The sequence below is a fragment of the Heptranchias perlo genome, chromosome 15 (genome assembly GCF_035084215.1).
Source record: "Heptranchias perlo isolate sHepPer1 chromosome 15, sHepPer1.hap1, whole genome shotgun sequence".
NCBI lineage: Eukaryota > Metazoa > Chordata > Chondrichthyes > Hexanchiformes > Hexanchidae > Heptranchias > Heptranchias perlo.
The window spans coordinates 31,433,449-31,453,751 of NC_090339.1; the positions used below are offsets into that span (position 1 = coordinate 31,433,449).

Below are 20,303 nucleotides of genomic sequence, written 5' to 3' on the forward strand. Positions count from 1 at the left end.
TCTATTCAAGAGCAATCCAGCTAGTCCCACTTCCCCACCCTATACCCGTAGCCCTGCAAATTTTTTACTTTCAAGTACTTATCCAGTTCCCCTTTGAAGGCCATGATTGAATCTGCCTCCACCATCCCCTCGGGCAGTGTATTCCAGATCCTAACCACTCATTGTGCAAAAAGTTTTCCTCATGTCACCTTTTGGCTCTTTTGTCAATCACCTTAAATCTATGCCCTCTGGTTCTTGTCCCTTCTGCCAATGGGAACAGTTTCTCTCTATCTACTCTGTCTAGACCCTTCATGATTTTGATCTATCAAATCTTCTCACAACCGTCTCTGTTCCAAGGAGAACAACCCCAGCTTCTCCAGCCATGTAAGCTAATATTCTTTAGAGCTTATGAGTTATCTTTGTAAAATTAGTTGGATGAATAAATACTGGTTGCCCCCACCCCACCAATAAGGACATACAAAACTAAGAAAATTTTAGTTTCAAGTAAAATCTAGCTTTCATGTTGAGAGATCACTCATAAGGAGATTTCTCAAGTCGGAAAACCAAACATGATTTTTTTTTTGCCATCTTCCATTTGGTTGTGGGAATTATATGACTTTCTTTTCTTTCCTATTCAACAAGCCAAAACTAAAAGCATTGGTGCTGAAAAAGTGGTAAAGGATCCATTTGGAATCGAATCAGCAAATTGGCCCCAAGTGGTAGACCCATTACATGGCAAACCAAGTGGAGCAGTTAACTCAGGTAACTGGTCTAAGCTATTACCAGGCAAATGTCGAGAATGAAATGGCAGTGGTTGTTAGACAGGCACCAGTGTGGAACCTGAACTTATTTACAGAGCACAATTGAAAAACCTTCAATAGCTACATGATTTCACTTGACCTAAGAACTGTTCATTGTTTTGCTGTTGCTGAGCTGTGATGCCAAGAACTAACGGGCAGCAGAAATTAAGTTTATAGCTACCTGAATTTGTGGGTTGCTTTTTGACCTTTTTTTATATACAGGTCTTCAAATTAGAAACGGTAGTAAAGCAGTACAACAAATGCATGGTGTTTCATTCCTGATGAGTGCCACCATCCTGATACAGTTATACTTGTAGGAGTGAGTACACAACTGAGTGCTTGTTAGAAGATCAAGAATTTTTATTAGAGGAGCAGATGAAATGGGACAAGAAATCTTGGCATTAACTGACCAAATAAGGTCGGAGCAAAAGTTGGTACGAGGAACAGAAAAAGGAGAACTGGTTAATGTTGGTTACAGAACTTTATGTAAAGATTAGAACCTATCTCCTTTGTTACTTTAAAATTTGGATTGAATGTTTCTGTTCCTGACCCCGACCTCCCCATCACATTGATTCAGTGAGCTTTTACATTAAAGTTACATTTTTTTTCCTTCTAACTCTCAATATATATCTCACATTGCCTTTATTAGTCACAAACGGCTACATCCTCAAAGAATTCTAGTATGGTTGTTGGTCTTGACCTGCCTTTCAGTGAAACTGTGCTGACTTGGATTTATTACCTTTATTGTCACTAAATACTTTTGACTTGACTTCCTTCACAGAAGGAAGATGTAACAGATCATTCATATGGTTCAAGAAGGCGGCTCACCACCACCTTCTCGAGCAATTAGGGATGGGCAATAAATGCTGGCCTTGCCAGCGACGCCCACATCCCATGAACGAATAAAAAAAAAAGAAACAGTTTATCACATTCCCAACTTTCTGCTGCTCTGTTCATGAAGCTTGTTAAATAATATACAAAATATGCAAGTGAATAGAACATGAAGTGCACTGTATTTCAATCTCCTGCAAGATTTGGAGAGTGGGTGTGTAGAACATGGTATTCTATTTCATGTTGTCACAAATCGTCACATTTGTGCTGCTTTGTCTTGTAAAATATATATTTTAAAACACTACAAGGAGATAATATTCTTGACAATAACACTTGAAGTAGATACAAATCCCTGTGTATTGAACGTGACTATGTCATTGTGCTGGATTTTTCATTACTGCAGTGGCCTGATTGAGCCTGTCATCTATGCTTTCAGGGACTCGTGCCTCACCCTAATTAACATAACAATCCCTCTTTGAATGTAAATGGCTATCCTCAACAATATAAAATGTTACTCGTGAATTTTTGATATGGGTGCAGTTTAGACTCAAATCTGGCTGTTTAGACAGATTCAGATTGAAGTGTGCTGTTTGCAGAGTTTTTCAAGGTCAGCTTATTAGCATAACGTCCAGTGCAGATTTGAGCATGTGCAAGGAGCACACTAGTGGCAAGAGCAGAAAATTGTGATTAAGTGAAATTTAAAGGAATGGAGACAGTTAAAGGAAAGTGTCTTACTAGCGTAACAAAAATTATGCTAATGTTTGGGAAGGTTCCCGGGGGAAGAGGAATAAGAAGTGATAGATAAAAGCGAAATGAAAGGAAACCCGAAGTGCAGACACGAGTCCGCGGACAAGAGATGATGCAGCCCAGCACGTGACTCTTCTCTCTTTTCTCCCTCCCCCCCGCCACCAGTTTGACTGCTGAAGTGAAAGTGGTGATGCATGAGGTGGTTGTGAAGAAGCGGCTTACCTTTGCCATTTCATGGGACCATCCCCAAAGGTCAGCGTTACAGCTTGCCTAGAAGGATGTGAAGGCAGGTTGGAAGCTGCAATGCATCTGCTAGCATAAATAGCATTTCATTTAGTATTACTTTGAAGCAGCCTTTGTGATGCATTTCCTCTGTTTCATTGGGCTTGATTTTCAAATCAAAGTGGGGGTCTGGGAAAATTGGAAAAATCCCGAGCAGGTAAGGAAGCCGGCTCCAAACCGCTGACTTCTGTGTCTCACACAGACGCATCTGTGTACGCGCAGGCTTCTGGAATGCAGAAGTCCTGCTGGCAATTAAAGCCAGCGGGCTGATATTAAAAGCACTTATTAAGATCCTTGAACTTGTTGAAGTTGTTAATTTCATGGTGATTGAGGCAGGGGAGCGATTTTCGTTCAGCCTCCGCATGTTTCCTGTGCTGTGGGAAACACTCCATGTTGGAGGAGACGTGATTCAGCCAGCAGCCATTTGGACATTTAAATGCCTGTTTGACAGATGGGGATAATAGGTCACTATTGTAGCAGGGCACTCAGTTCTCTCGGACAAACTGAAAATTCTTGGTTTCCACTCAGAATTCTTCTGTTTACACTATTTACCAACTTTTCAGTCCCCCTCAAACTGACACCATCAGGATGGCTGCATTCACCACTACATCCGAGGTCGAGCAACATCACCATCCTCGCATGGCACGGCATGCACTAAGACCATAAGAGATAGGAGCAGAAGTAGGCCATTCGGCCCCTCGAGCCTGCTCCGCCATTCAGTGAGATCATGGCTGATCTGATTTTTACCTCAACTCCACTTTCCCACCCTTTCCCCATATCCTTTGATTCCCGTGCTGATCGAAAATTTGTCGAACTCAGCCTTGAATGTATTCAATGACTCAGCCTCCACAACTTTCTGGGGTAAAGAATTCCAAAGACTCACGACCCTGTAGGAGAAGAAATTCCTCCTCATTTCCGTCTTAAACGGGCGACCTCTTATTCTGACACTACGCCCCCTTTTCCCCCATGAGGGGTAACATCCTCTCAGCATCTACACTATCGAGTCCCCTCAGAATCTTGAATGTTTCAGTAAGATCTCCTCTCATTCTTCTAAATTCCAATGAGTATAGACCCAAGCTGTTCAATCTTTCCTCATAAGACAACCCTTCCTTACCCGGAATCAACCTAGTGAATCTTCTCTGAACTGCCTCCAATGCAAGTATGTCCTTCCTTAGATAAGGGCACCAAAACTGTACGCAGCACTCCAGGTGTGGTCTCACCAGCACCCTGTACAGTTGTAGCATGACTTCCCTGCTTTTATACTCCATCCCCCGAGAAATAAAGGCCAATATTCCGTTTGCCTTCCAGATTACCTGCTGCACCTGTATGTTGACTTCTTTGTGTTTCATGTACGAGGACACCCTAATCCCTCTGTACCACAGCATTTTGTAGTATTCCTCCATTCAAATAATATTTTGTTTTTTTATTTTTCCTCCCAAAGTGGATGAATTCACATTTTCCCACATTATATTCCATCTGCCAAATTTTTGCACATTCGCTTAACCTGTCAATATCCCTTTGCAGACACTTTGGGCCCGATATTAGGAGGGCGGCGGGTTCGCAGCGGGGGGTCGACTGGGCGCGTGGGTAATGCGACCGGTGAAATCAGTGTGCTCCGCACGGAATCGCAGGCTAATTGGAGCCACTTACCTTGGCTTCTGGGTTTCCTGCTGGTAAGCTGCGCGGCGGGCGGACTGCGCATGCGCAGCAAGGTCTGTCAGCTGGAGGAGCCCTATTTAAAGGGGCAGTCCTCCACTGACTGATGCTGCAGGAAATAGGAAAAATTACAGCATGGAGCAGCCCAGGGGGAAGGCTGCTCCCGGGTTTAATGATGCCTCACTCCAGGTATCATTGGCTGGGTTGAGGAGGAGGTGGAGGACAGAGATCTTCCCCCCCCCCCCCCCCCCCCACCACCCCCGGCGGGCCGGAGGAAGCGGCCTGTCTCTGCCACCAAGAAGGCCTGGCTCGAGGTGGCGGAGGAGGTCACCAGCACCACCAACTCATCGCGCACTTGCATACAGTGCAGGAAGCGCTTCAATCACCTAAGTAGGTCAGCCGAAGTGAGTACACTTACTCATTGCCCTCCCCTCCATCTGCCACATCACCACCCCCACCCCACATCTCCTTCTGCACTGCCAACACTACATCACCCCTCACACCCACTGAAAGGTCATCCTCATCTTACCTGCACTTACTCACCTCGCCAGTACTCATCCTGCCACTACCACTCAACCCAATCCTCATACAATCTCATGACTCTATCTTATACTCATACATCTCTTTTTCACGATCAGCCTCACTCAACCTGCTACTACCTGTGCTGTAGCCACAGGGCATGCATCACATATGTGCAGTAGGAAGGGTAAGGCAAACGTGTCGTGAGCATGAAGGGGATGCACAAGGGTGTTTGAGGGTTTGTCATGTTGATTACCTATATTTAATTTCTGATCAACTCACATAACATATTATATTGTCACCACTACTGCCACGTCTTTGCGAATCTTGTCTGGTTTGTCCAATAATGCCCTTTCTTGAGGATCACTATGAAGACCCACAACTGATGCCACCCATTGTGTCACTGCAGAGTGTATGTAGGTGTATTTGCAGGGCTCTTTTGTGCAGATGACTGAGAGACGTCAGCGATGTCCCCGGTGGCACCCTGGAAGGATGCGGAGGAGAAGTTGTTGAGGGCAGTAGTGACTTTGACAGCGACAGGTAAGAAGATGGTGCTCGGGCCATCCGGGAGCAGCTCGGCATGAAGGAGGCTGCAGATGTCCACGACTACATGTTGAGTGACTCTGAGTCTCCATGTGCACTGCTGCTCAGAGAGGTCCACAAAGCTGAGCCTCGGTCTGTAGACCCTGTGGCGAGGGTAGTGCCCCCTGCGACGCATCTCTCTCTGCGGCTGCCCTCCCGATGTGTCACAGCACTATGTTGTGGAGCTCCACGTGTCAGAGGTAGACGGCGAGGCTGGTGATGCTGTTCGCCCTTCGAGGAGGTCATGACTACAGCTACGGCGGCCCCCATCCGGAAGATGCACATTTGAGGGGGTCCGCAAGGTAGGTAAATGTGTCTGGACACCGGGGTAAGTGTGCAAGTTTGTGAATTTTATTGTTAGGGGGAGGGTGGTGGAGGCCAAACTTTGTCCAGAGTGGCCTCCTGCAATGAGTGAGGGTTCCCCCCACCCTCCACCCCCCCACCTGTCAAATGGACCTTTGCAGCTGCCACAGGCTGATGGCTGCAACACGTCCATTTGAACTGGGAGTGTTTTCCCCCAGTACGGGAAACAGTCTCAGTTCATTTCGAAATCCCATCCCTCCTAAAATATCAGGTCAGTCAGATCTGTAAACAACCTGAAGTACCTGTTTAAGTACTTTAAGTGGCACCCCACCGGCTTTAATTGCCGGCAGGAGTCCCACGTGCGGGGGCTGCGAGCGCATGTGAGCGCGTCACTGGGGAACCCGGAAGTGAGCGGGTTGAAGCCGGGCTCCAGACCCGCCTCAGGAATCCAGGATTTTCGCAGCCCCCCCGACACAAACGCACCCGATTGCGGGTGCGAAAATCAAGCCCTTTGTGTCCTCATCGCAACTTGCTTTTCAACAAATCTTTGTATCATCAGCATATTTGGCCACAAGACACTCTGTTCCTTAATCCTAGTCATTGATACATATTGAAATAGTTGAGGCCCCTGCATTATCCCTGCGGCACCCCACTAGTTACAGATTGCCATTTTGAAAATGACCCTTTTATCCCGATTCTTTGTTTTCTGTTCGTTAGCCAATCCTCTATCCATGCCAGTATATTACCCCCAACACCATGAGCTGTTATCTTGTGCAGTAATCTTTTATGTGGCACCTTATTGAACGCTTTTTAGAAATCCAAATATATTGCATCCATTGGTTCCCCTTTATCCACCCTGCCCTTTACTTCCTGAAGAACTCTAATAAGTTTGTCAGACACTATTTCCCCTTCATAAAACCACGTTGACTCTCCTTGATTGTATTATGAGTCTCCAAATGTCCTGCTACTACTTCCTTAATAATGGATTCTAGCATTTTCCCAATGACAGATGTTAGGCTAACTGGTCTATAGTTATCTGCTTTCTGTCTCACTCCCTTCTTGAATAGGGGTGTTACGTTTGCGGTTTTCCAATCCGCTGGGACCTTTCCAGAATCTAGTGAATTCTGGAAGATTACAACCACTGCATCCACTATCTCTGTAGCCACTTCCTTGAAGACCCTCTGATGCAAGCCATCAGGTCCAGGAGACTTGTCAGCCTTTAGACCGATTAGTTTATCCAGTACTTTTTCTCTAGTGATAGTGATTGTTTTTAGCTCCTCCCTCCCCTTTGCCCCTTGATTTTCTACTATTATTGGTATGTTATTAGTGTCTTCTACTGTGAAGACAGATACAAAATATCTGTTGAATTCCTCTGCCATTTCCTTATTTTCCATTATTATTTCCCCAGTCTCATCCTCTAAGGGACCAATGTTTACTTTAGCTACCCTCTTCCTTTTTGTATACTTGTAGAAGCTTTTACTGTCAGTTTTTATATTTCTTGCTCGTTTACTCTCATAATTTATTTTCTCCCTCTTTATTATTCTTTTAGTCATCCTTTGGTTTTTAAAGTTTTCCCAATCTTCGGGCTTACCAGAAATCTTTGCCATGTTGTATGCTTTTTCTTTTAACCGGATACATTCCTTGACTTCCTTAGTTAGCCATGGTTGGTTCACCCTTTTTGTGGAATCTTTCCTCCTCACAGGGATATATTTTTGTTGCGAGTCATAAAATATCTTTTTGAATGTTTGCCACTTATCTACCATCATACCATCTAATCTGTTTACCCAGTCCACTTTAGCCAATTCCGTCCTCATTCCTTTATAATTGCCCTTATTTAAGTTTAATGCCGTAGTTTCAGACCCAAGATCCTCGCTCTCAAACTGGATGTGAAATTCTGTCATGTTATGATTACTGCTTCCCAACTGCTCCTTTACTTTGAGATCATTCGTTAATCCTGCTTCGTTACCCATTACCAGATCCAGTCCCTTACACGCTCTATGAACTCCTCCTCAGGACTATTTTTTTGCCAATTTGATTTGTCCAATCTATGTAAAAATTAAAATGGCCCATGATTATTTCATTATCTTTTTTACAAGCCCCCCTTATTTCCTGATTAATATTTTGCCCTACAGTGTAGCTACTGTTAGGGGGCCTATATACTACTCCCACCAGTGATTTCTTTCCCTTGCTATTTCTTACTTCCCCAAATTGATTCGACATCTTGATCATCTGAGCCAAGATCATTTCTCACTATTATATCAATTTCATCCTTTCATTGAATCATTGAATGGTTACAGCATGGAAGGAGGCCATTTGGCCCATTGAGTCCGTGCTGGCTCTCTGCAAGAGCAATCCAGCCAGTCCCACTCCCACACCCTTTCCCCGTAGCCCTGCAAATCCTTTCCCTTCAAGCACTTGCCCAATTCCCTTTTGAAAGCCATGATTGAATCTGCCTCCACCACCCCCTCAGGCAGTGCACTCCAAATTATTAACAGAGCTACCCCACCACCTTTACCTTTTTTCCTATCCTTCCGAAATGTTAAATAACCCTGAACTTCCACCACTTGGAGCTCCACAACACAGTGCTGCACCACAGGGACCTGCACAAGAGCACAGAGGGCAACAACAGAGAGGCACTATTCTAGTCAGAAGGTCTATAGACCGTTGCTTAGTTTCCTGGACCTCTCTGAGGAGCAGTGCATATGGAGGCTGAGAGTGAGCTGCCAGGTGGTCACAAACATCTAGGGGTCGATTTTTGGGTGTATTGGGGGCGGTGGGGCTCGTAAAATTGGGGAATCCCGGAGCGGATCCGGAGCCCAGCTCCAAACCGCCACTTCCGGGTTCCCCAATGACCCGTTAGGGTGCGCGCGCAGCTCCCGCATTCGGGACTCCCACCGTCAATTAAAACTGGCGGGATGACAATTTAAATACTTACCTAGTTGAGGTACTTGACGGACCTCATTGACAGGAGATTTTGTCAGGGGTGTAATTTTCATGGATCCTCAGCGTGTTTCCCGTGCTGTGGGAAACACTCCCTGTTGGAGCAGACGTGTTTCAGTCAGCAGCCAGTGGGAGATGCATAGATGCACAGGTGAGGTGCCTGAAGATTGGAGGGTAGCAAATGTTGTGCCTTTGTTTAAGAAGGGCGGCAGGGAAAAGCCTGGGAACGACAGACCGGTGAGCCTGACATCTGTAGTGGGTAAGTTGTTAGAGGGTATTCTGATAGACAGGATCTACGGGCATTTGGAGAGGCAGGGACTGATTAGGAACAGTCAGCATGGTTTTGTGAGAGGAAAATCATGTCTCACAAATTTGATTGAATTTTTTGAAGGGGTAACCAAGAAGATAGATGAGGGCTGTGCAGTCGATGTGGTCTACATGGACTTTAGCAAAGCCTTTGACAAGGTACCGCATGGTAGGTTGTTACATAAGGTTAAATCTCACGGGATCCAAGGTGAGGTAGCCAATTGGATACAAAATTGGATTGATGGCAGAAGACAGAGGGTGGTTGTAGAGGGTTGTTTTTCAAACTGGAGGCCTGTGACCAGCGGTGTGCCTCAGGGATCGGTGCTGGGTCCGCTGTTATTTGTTATTTATATTAATGATTTGGATGAGAATTTAGGAGGCATGGTTAGTAAGTTTGCAGATGACACCAAGATTGGTGGCATTGTGGACAGTGAAGAAGGTTTTCTAGGATTGCAACGGGATCTTGATAAATTGGGCCAGTGGGCCGATGAATGGCAGATGGAGTTTAATTTAGATAAATGTGAGGTGATGCATTTTGGTAGATCAAATCGGGCCAGGACCTACTCCGTTAATGGTAGGGCGTCGGGGAGAGTTATAGAACAAAGAGATCTAGGAGTACAGGTTCATAGCTCCTTGAAAGTGGAGTCACAGGTGGATAGGGTGGTGAAGAAGGCATTCGGCATGCTTGGTTTCATTGGTCAGAACATTGAATACAGGAGTTGGGATGTCTTGTTGAAGTTGTACAAGACATTAGTAAGGCCACACTTGGAATACTGTGTCCAGTTCTGGTCACCCTATTATAGAAAGGATATTATTAAACTAGAAAGAGTGCAGAAATGATTTACTAGGATGCTACCGGGACTTGATGGTTTGACTTATAGGGAGAGGTTGGATAGGCTGAGACTTTTTTCCCTGGAGAGTAGGAGGTTTCGGGGTGATCTTATAGAAGTCTATAAAATAATGAGGGGCATAGATAAGGTCGATAGTCAAAATCTTTTCCCAAAGGTAGGGGAGTCTATAACGAGGGGGCATAGATTTAAGTGAGAGGGGAGAGATACAAAAGGGTCCAGAGGGGCAATTTTTTCACTCAAAGGGTGGTGAGTGTCTGGAACAAGCTGCCAGAGGCAGTAGTAGAGGCGGGTACAATTTTGTCTTTTAAAAAGCATTTGGACAGTTACATGGGTAAGATGGCTATAGAGGGATATGGGCCAAGTGCAGGCAATTGGGACTAGCTTAGTGGTATAAACTGGGCGACATGGACATGTTGGGCCGAAGGGCCTGTTTCCATGTTGTAAACTTCTATGATTCTATATCATTTTTTGACAGTTGGGGGGAATACCTCATTTATTGCAGCAGGGCACTCTGTCATTTCAGACAAAGTTTTGGCTGCAACACCTTTGTCATTCCATTCAAAATTATTAATTGATACCCTAAACTCTGCTGTGCAAACATATTTACCTACTTTGTGGACGGGGGGGCGCCATGGCTGCATTCATCACTTCATCCGAGGACGAGCAACATCACCAGCCTCGCCAGGCACACCGTCCACCTCTGCCACGTGGAGCTCCACAATGCAGTGCTGCGCCACAGGCACCTGCACAAAATAGTCATGCAACTACACATACACCCACTGTAGGGTGACCCAATGGGTGGCATCAAGTGTGGGTGTTCATGGAGAACCTCACGAAAGGGACTTATTGCATAAGCCAGTCAAGAATGGCCAAGACATGGCAGTAGTGGTGACAATATAATATTTAATGTGAGTTGAACCAAAATCAAATATAAATTTTTAAAAATGACAAACCATCAAACATCCTTGTGCATCCCCTTTGTGCTCACGAAGCCTTTGCCTTATGCTTCCTACTATACATACGTGATGCATTCCCTGTGGCTGCAGCAGAGGTCGAGGCAGGTTGGGAGAGGGTGCCCGTGAAAGAGATGCATCAGAGGGTGAGTATGAGACAGAGACATGAGATTGTATGAGGATTGGATTGAGTGGTAGTGGTGTGATGAGTATTGGGGAGGTGAGTAAGTACATGTAAGTTGAAGATGAGCTTTGAGTGGGTGTGAGGAGTGATGTGATAGAGTAGTGTTGGCAGTGCAGGAGTTGTGAGATGGGGATGGTGATGTGAAAGACGGAGTGTCGGAGAATGAGTGAGTGTGCTCACTTTGGCTGACCAGTTAGGTCATTGAAGCGCTTCCTGCACTGTATCCAGATGCGGGATATGTTGCGGGTGCTGCTGACCTCCTCTGCCACCTCGAGCCAGGCCGCCTTGGTGGCAGAGGCAGGCCACTTCCTCCCGTCCGCCGGGTAGAAGATCTCTCTCCTCCTCCTCACCCCATCCAGTAAGACCTGGCGTGAGGCATTATTAAACCTGGGAGCAGCCTTCCCCCTGGGCTGCTCCATGCTGTAATTTTGGCTGTTTGCTGCAGAAGCAGCATTGGAGGACTGCCCCTTTAAATAGGGCTCATCCAGCTGCCAGCCTATGATGCGGATGCGCAGTCCACCCACAGCGCAGGTTTCCAACAGGAAACCTGTAAGTCCAGGTAAGTGGCTTCAATTTACTCACAATCGCGTGGGGAACCCACCGATTTTACTGGGCAGGTTACCCATGGGCCCAGTCGACCCCCCTCCCCCCGTGCTGCCAACCCGCCTTCCTGGCAATATCGGGGCTTTACAGCCTGCTTCATGGCAAGCTGCTCCCGGCTGGGCCGAGCGGCATCTCATTACTCGTCACTGTTAGTCACCACTGCCCTCAACTTCTTCACCTCCAGATCGCTCCAGGGTGCACCGGTGACATCGCCAGGGTCTCTGTCGTCTGCACACAAGTGCATAAGGCAGGTCACCGACAGCTTGTTTTGCGGGGGCTCGCAGTATGTCAACTTCCCCATGGACAACCTCAGCCAGACGGAGAGGGCAGTGGGATTCCATTCTGTGGCTGGCTTCCCATGGGTACAGGGTGTAATCGATTGCACCCATTTGGCAATCTGAGCACCTTCACATGAGCCAGGACTGTGTCGTTGTCCCCGATGGACAGACGCTCGAGGGTGTGACTGATCTGCAGGGCCTCCTCCTCCGCCTCTGTGAGAACCACTATTTGTTGTGGCCCTCCCTCCAGTTCTCGCCCTCTCCCCTGTATTTTGCACACTCTTCTGAGGGGAGAAAGTACAGACGTGTGAGAGTGAAGTGGTCAGCCGATGAATGCATTGCTTTGGGTGAGGCTGACCGTGAAGGAGGTGCATCACAGGGTGAGTATGAGACAGAGATATCACATTGGATCAGGATTGGGGTGAGTGGTAGTGGTGGAGTGACAAATGGGGAGGTGAGCAAGTGCTCAGGAAGAGCAGGTAAGCTGAGGATGAGCCTTAGATGGGTGTGAGGAGTGATGTGATGGAATAGTCTTGGCAGTGCAGAATGAGTTGGGGGGAGCAGGTGTTGATGTGCACCACGGAATGCAGGAGAATCAGTAAGTGTACTCACTTTTGCTGACCTAGTTAGGTCATTGAAACGCTTCCTCCACTGGACCCAAGTGCGGGATATGTGGCTGGTGACCTTCTCTGTCGCCTTGAGCCAGGCCTTCTTGGTGGCAGAAGCAGGGCACTTCCTCCTATCGGCTGGCTAAAACAGTTCCCTCCTCCTCCTCACCCCATCCAGTAGCAGCTGAAGTGAGGCATCGCTGAATCTTGGAGCAGCCTTGCCCCTGTGCTGCTTCATATTCTGTGTTGTTGGTCTTTGCTCCAGCAAAAGCTATTGGAGCAATGGCCCTTCAAATAGAGACGGTCCAATAGCTTTTGCTGGAGCGTCTCTATTTGAAGCCTGTCATGCAGGTGCGCAGTCTGCCCAATGTGCAGCTTTCGGACAGCAAACCCGGAAGTCACGTCAAGGGCCACCAATTAACTCGCAATCGCATGGGGAACGATAAGATTTTAGTATCCGGGTTTGCCGCACGCCCATTGACACCCCCCAGCCCTGCTGCCATCCCGCCGTCATTTGAAAATCGAGCCCATTGTATTTAACTGTCAGGCTTCCTTGATTCTGGGTGGATTGTGCGGTTTAAGAAAATCTTTAAAGTTGCTTACTTAGCAGTTTGCTTCTCTATTAGAGTTTAGGTTTGATGATGATTTCACTGATGTTCTAAATCTGGAGAAGAAGAACCAACAGAATCAAATTGGAAGCAGTGTTGCACCTGTGGCAATGTCTTCTCGTACAGAGTGAGTAACAAATTTAGCTATCATACACCACTGTGCTGAATTAGCTGGGACCGCAGTTGGGCTACTAAAATTGGCCTCAACATCCTTATACTAGGGTATAGAAGTGGAAGTGGCTAGAATTTCAAACTCCTGATCACTATCCAGTGGCCCTGGACATCGTCAGAGAACAGGATCGGGCTCAATTGCAATATCTTTCACGGTTAGGAAGTAGAAAAATCAACCAGGATTTTATCCTTTCCTCCTGAAACTGCTAACTCCTTGGTGAGGTACAGTTCCACGGGCACTGATTGTCCTCTGATGCCTTGTCCCAGTGGCGATTATTCATGTGTGAGCTGAGACTGTGAATGTCAGTTAGCTATCTGACAGCAGGGATATAACAGAGTCTAATCATGTCCTCACTCAGTATGCAAACTTTCCAGGAAGGGTTACTAGATAACAATCAGGGTTAGAAATCCTGGTTGATTTTTCTGCTACCTAAAATAACCGGCCAGTTTTTCTACTCCCTATCAGAAGGACACCATGGCCAATTGTAGCATATTCTCTGCCATCCAGCTGAAATTAGGTAACTCTCCAGCAACAGGTAGTCAAACCTGGGATTGTTCTGCTCTGTAATGCTCAGCTACTTATGTTCTTAGCCAGCTGAGCCACTGAGGGAGCCCCAGTAGGCCATTTTTGACTGTTTCCTGGACAGTGTCAAATAAAATTAATTTGTAAAAGCAATTAGCTGCTGTCTTCATGGATTCCTTTAATTTATATATCTAATATTAAAGCATGATATCCCGAATTTAATACTATAATCAAACTTTTTTTCATGTATAGGTATAAACTAAAGATACCTACCACTGAAAAACTAGTCTGACATTGATTTTAAAAAACTTACGTAGTGTGACCAGATAAATTGCTGTTCCATTATCACGTGTACCATTGTCCTGTAGATTACAGGTTCATACTAGCAGTTCCCCACATAGCAAGTTCTTAGCTTCGGTCACATTATCAAATGCTGTTAATAGCTTCTATTCCCTTCTCTCTTCTGGTTGCTTTCATCACACTTTAAAGCAGCACTAGTGACTTAATTATCTTTTACGTATTTGTGATGTTCTAGACCATATACTGAGAAGGATGGGTCATGGAACGGACAGCCAAGAGTATCCAACACAATGCGGAAGCTGTTTGAGCCAAATAACCAATCCGTGGCCCGAGAAGGTCTGATCAAACACTACCTTGCACGACGTGAAAAAGAATTTGTTAACATTCAGGATTTTAGGTATGTTCTACCATTTCATTGTTTTGGAATTGAGCCTAATGTTAGGGCAAGGGTTTAGGACTGATTAACTCATTTCATTTAATCTTCCTAACATTTGTCATAGAGAGTAGACTTTTGTCCCATTGGTCAAGGCTTGTTTTATTTCCAGAGCTTAAAACCACACTATATAAGTTCCTTGTTTATTATCTTGAGAAGTGAGAAATCACAACCAAGGGAGTCTGAAGTTCCTGTTGCCTGGCACGTATTTGATGGAGCATCCTCGTCCAGACAAGTGGCTACTCAGAAGGACTTGTGGGTCTAGCTGATGTTCATCCATCTCTATGATACCATGTTCCTGTTGACAAAGCCATTGAATAAAAGCATTGTTGTTTTCATATTTTCACACTTCTTCCTTGGAGAGTAATGTGCAGTAGTGAAAGGATTCGCAGGCTGGTTAACAGTCTTTTTTATTCCTCTTTTCAAGCAACTAATTCCCTTTCAACAGAATTTATAGATTCTGCTTCAATATAGGTTTGTGACAAAATTCCACATTTTAACCATGTACAATCTCTCATTCCCAGTATCATTCTAATAAATCTTTGCTGTACCTCGCGTATAATGGGATGCTCTGAACTCCATGATACAGTACTCCAACTATGAACTAAGCCTTGTACAAATTCAACATTGTTACCTTGTTTTTATATTCAATGACCTTATGCATAAAACCAAGTATTCTATTTGCCTTTTTATGGCCCTTTCTATCTACCCTCTCACCGCAAAGATCTGTGAGGTAGATAAAGCTGCCACAGCACTTCAGGTGCAAGAGCCCCATCTTACCAAATCCACCTCAGTAGTTGATGCACACAGCGCCTATAAATGCAGCAGTGAAGCATTTTGAGTGCATTGAATCTGTGTTGTGAATCAACTATGCACAAGACTGATTTAAGGCTCCAGCTTTAATATAAATTAGAGGTTGGAGTGCCTAAGCCAATTTCACATTTGTGCATTTTACATCATATTTGTGTGAAAATAGAACTGGTGTAATTTTTTTTTAAATCAGATGTTGAATTCCCCTTTGGAAAATAATCTTAAAAGTTCAGTATTAAATCATACATTAAGTGACTGGATGATAATTTCATGTATGGCTCTGTGGCTCCAGGTTTTTCGTTGGCACCTGGAATGTGAATGGACAGTCTCCAGATACTAGTCTGGATCCCTGGCTTCGTGCTGACCCACAGCCACCTGATGTGTACTGCCTGGGGTAAGAGACATGTAATTAAATTGTCATGGAATAAAACAAATGTATTTGTACCAATATATGATTTGATTTATTACAGTTCTTTGTGTTACTTGTATCTAATGAGAATCTTTTGAACAGTAAGATTTTTTTACTAACAGGATTTGTTTCTCTTTTTGATGGATTTTGCTTGAGGTGTTCACTTTAATCACTGGTTCTTTTAATTGATTTTCAGTTTTCAGGAGTTGGATCTGAGTACCGAAGCCTTTTTTTACTTTGATTCTTCCAAGGAGCAAGAATGGTTGACTGCTGCAGAAAGAAGTTTACATCATAAAGCCAAATATTACAAAGTATGTTATACTACCTCCACCAAATTGGACAAAATTTGATAAGTGCCTAAATATTAAGAGATTTAAAAATAAGTATACTAGATAACTAATAAATTAATCTACAAGGATTCAAACAGAACCTCTGTTTCTTTTGAAGGACTGATTTTTTGGGGAGGAAAAATGGCCTTCATTTTCTGTGGTCCAATTATGAAGGCCTAAGCAGCTGTAAAGTAAAGCCTTGGCCTTCAATCGGTAGTGAAGCTAATAGCTATTATCAATTTAAAGCTATCAGAGAAATAAATCTCTAAGCAAGAAACAGGTGCTAGTCTCTTGTTCTTTTCACCCATTGTACAGCAATGAGTTTTTCCCAAAAGGTTTCAATTTTTGCATAGGTGTGGGGAGTCACTCTGCAAATTACTCAGCATTATAAAAGAGAGGGGAAATTGAAAATAGCACTAAAGGGTCGGCATTTATACAGCACCTTTCGTGTCCTCAAAGTCCTAAAATCCTTTGCAGCAAATGAATTACTTTTGAACAGCCAGAGTTCAGGTTGAAGTTCCAAAGGAGAAGAGATATCTTTGATGTCTTTTACAATTGGGCAGCATCAGCAGAATTTCTCTTTCAGGCACCCATTTTGGATAAGGAGATTTGTTACTGGCATATCTCTTGGCATGCCAGAATGAATTGAATTTCTTGCAACATTGGTGGGCATTGTGGGGAGAAGTCAGTAGCATGAACAGTCAGTTAAGTCTTTCCAGCTGAAGGAGACTGTCTGAAAGCAAGAATCCACAGAAGGCTAAAACTAGGAAAATAAAGTTTAAAATTAAATATATTTAGATGAGCAGAATAGTTACACTTCAGTGCCATATTAAGGGAGTGTTGCATTGTCAGAGGTGCTATCTTTCGGGTGAGATGGTAAGCGAAGGTCCTGTCTGCATCAGAGAGCTACTGAGTGGAATGAGGTAAAAGTGAAGAACAAGTTTCCCCAAACTTACACACCACCAGACCCTAGCTGGCAGAGGCCTGAGAGCCAATCACGTGCCTATCCTCACAGCTGGGGAATTGTGTGGCAATAGTAGACATAAGAAAAGAGGAGTGAAAAATAAAAATTAATTTGCATTCTCTTTTCCCCCCTTCCCCTTACAAAAATATTACTGCAAGATCTGTTGTTACTCATAGGAGCTCACGAATGAAAATTGTACCTTGATTTTTCCTTTCTACTTACCATGTTTTAGGTGAAGCTGATTCGATTAGTTGGAATGATGATGATCGTGTTTGTTAAAAAAGAACATGAAAAGCACATAAGAGATGTGGAAGCAGAGACAGTAGGAACAGGAATCATGGGAAAGATGGTAAGAACCAAGTTAACTATATCACTGAAGGATACGCACCCGAAATGTCATAACCTATGTTTTCTCTTTACAGATGCTGACTAATGTGTACGTTTCCAGCATCTTTTATTTTTATTTGTTGCTGGAAGTATTTACCACCTGCCATATTGAGATCTCTAGTATTAAAATGTGACCGAAAACAATTCACATCCTGATTTTAAGGGATAAAAAGTCTAATTATATATTAAAAAAATCAAAGGAACATGTTTAACATTGTTGGGACACAGGGATCAATAAACTGTTAATCCAAAGGTATCCAATGAATCCTTAACCCCTCACCATAACTGCTTGTCAAGTTGCCATCTGGGGTTTACTGCCAAGCCTATGCCTAACAGAGCAGTGCCTAAATTTGGCTTGCCAAACCACCTTGCATCAACCAATTAGGATTGATTTAGTATTTACATGATCCACTACCAAGCTCCCATTAGGATATGCACAAGCTACCAAGTGAATGAATCATCGAAGAAGAAGCCAGATCATAAAGTCATGAACTAATATTTCTTTATTAACTACATGATCATAATTAGCATTTAAAATTTAGACATTTGAGTATGCAAATTGTTTAGTAGATAGTTTAACTGACAATAAATAATGGAGGTTACAAAGGCAGTTCAGGTATGTCATGGTAATTCAGCATTAATTGGCTTGTTGAGTATAATTTGACAGTTAAGATCAGTGTCTGAGATTGATACAAATTGGTGAGACTAATTTATGATTATACTCCTTGGACAGCTGGTCTGTTGAATGGATTAAAGTCTATATGTTGTTAATTAGCAATGTTTCCAGAACTTATACAACCTCATCCTTATGAGTTGCCATGGTGGAACTGATTGACTCGGAATCCATAACAGTAATGGCGTTAGCTTCCTGAGACGTCAAAGTGATGAACCTCTATCCGTAAAGATAAAATCTGTTCTCTCTTGGAGCCTCTGCTCCTGGGTAAATTCACCTTCTACTCTGTTCGCTGTATTTGAACTAGCTGGCTTAACTCTTACTTCTTTGACCTTGTGGAAACTTGACCAAGTCAGGATTCACTTTCCGTTTTCCTCAGCAAATAAAATTAGTTCAAACCTATATATTTTTCTTGTAGCCTTAGATAGAAAGGAAACTGATGGAAAGTTATTATTTTGTTACGCCTACCCTAAAACACCTAAAACTATGTCCTAATAAAATCCATTTTGGAAGCCTACCCTAAAACTGTGACCTAATAAAATCGATTTTGGAGTTCTGTTGAAGGGCAAGAACCATGATTTGTGTTGATTTTATTACCCATATTTGTTAATGTTGAATTTTCTGTTATGAAATGTTCTTGAACATGGCTAGGAGTGCAATAAAAGACTGAACATAAATTTCATCTGACAGTAACTCCCAATCAAAAATTTTTACTTGTCCTAATTATGTTGTTGTTTAGCAGTATGGTGACTTATTGCAATAATTTTTTTAAATGATTGACTCTTTCAATGCTCTGATTCAGTAGATCTGAGATACACTTCATCTCAAGTAAAGTGCATCCCTTGGAATTGACTATCACATTTATGGTTCATTACTGGTATGCTTTCTGTTCTGTGTAATTTACCATCATTAATTTGGTCGCTTCTAGATAGAAATATTAAACTCAGTAAGGAGATTATTGCAACACACCTTCCTTTAGAAACTTTCCTTATATAAGATGCTCCGTAATAGTGCACAGAAGAGTTGAAACATTGAGGAACTATTTTTAATATACAATATGTTTCAATACCATTTTTCTAGCACTGATGAATATTTCTATAGACTTGCAGGGATTTTGCAAAAATTTTCATAACTTGCATTTATATAATGCTTTTAACATAGCAAAAAAAAATGTCCCAAGGTGCTTCACAAGAGCGTAATCTGAAAAAAAAAATGACACCGAGCCAAAGGAGACATTAGAACAGGGGACCAAAAGCTTGGTCAAAGGGGTAGGTTTTCAGGAATGTTTTAAAGGAGGAGAGAGAGAGGTGGAGAGGCAGAGAGGTAAGTGGGCGAGAAGAGAAGCCATTGCAGGAGATTCTCTGGCTGCAACTGGATAGGTAAGAGTGGAAACGGATGAGGCTGGACTCACTCAGCTGGGCATCGGTTGAAAGGCATTAGAATCATAGAAAATTTACGGCACAGAAGGAGGCCATTCAGCCCATCGTGTCTGCACTGGCCGAAATGAGCCACCCAGCCTAATCCCACTTTCCAGCACTTGGTCTGTAGCCTTATAGGTCACAGTACTTCAGGTGCACATCCAGGTACTTTTTAAATGAGTTGAGGGTTTCTGCCTCTACCACCCTTTCAGGCAGTGAGTTCCAGACCCCTACCACCCTCTGGGTTTAAAAAACACTTTCCTCAGCTCCCTTCTAATCCTTCTACCAATCACTTTAAATCTATGCCCCCTAGTTATTGACCTCTGCTAAGAGAAATAGATCCTTCCTATCCAATCTATTTAAGCCCCTCATAATTTTGTACATCTCAATTAAATCTCCTCTCAGCTTCCTCTGTTCCAAAGAGAACAACCCCAGCCTATCCAATCTTTCCTTATAGCTAAAATTCTCCAGTCCTGGCAACATCCTCGTAAATCTCCTCTTGACCCTCTCTAGTGCAATTACGTCCTTCCTATAATGTGATGACCAGAGCTGCATACAGTACTCAAGCTGTGGCCTAACCAGTGTTTTATTACCTCCCTGCTCTTATATTCTGTGCCTCGGCTAATAAAGGAAAATATTCCATACGCCTTCTTAACCACCTTATCTACCTGTCCCGCTATCTTCAGGGATCTGTGGACATGCACTCCAAGGTCCCTCACCTCCTCTACACCTTTCAGTATCCTCCCATTTATTGTGTACTTCCTTGTCTTGTTTGCCCTCCCCAAATGCATTAGCTCACACTTCTCCAGATTGAATTCCATTTGCCACTTTTCTGCCCATTGATATCTTCCTGCAG

The 20,303-nt window shown here is 43.8% G+C and overlaps 1 protein-coding gene across 2 annotated transcripts in view; it reads left to right on the forward strand.

Annotated features, from left to right (window-relative positions):
* Positions 1-20,303, forward strand: part of ocrl (OCRL inositol polyphosphate-5-phosphatase) — a 98,706-nt gene that overhangs the window by 25,358 nt on the left and 53,045 nt on the right. For both annotated transcript variants that reach the window (XM_067997010.1, XM_067997011.1), the window contains exons 6-11: positions 622-741; positions 13,049-13,157; positions 14,260-14,421; positions 15,560-15,661; positions 15,873-15,987; positions 17,202-17,318. In XM_067997010.1, coding sequence (XP_067853111.1) covers positions 622-741; positions 13,049-13,157; positions 14,260-14,421; positions 15,560-15,661; positions 15,873-15,987; positions 17,202-17,318 — 725 coding nt within the window. The remainder of the gene's footprint in view (positions 1-621; positions 742-13,048; positions 13,158-14,259; positions 14,422-15,559; positions 15,662-15,872; positions 15,988-17,201; positions 17,319-20,303) is intronic.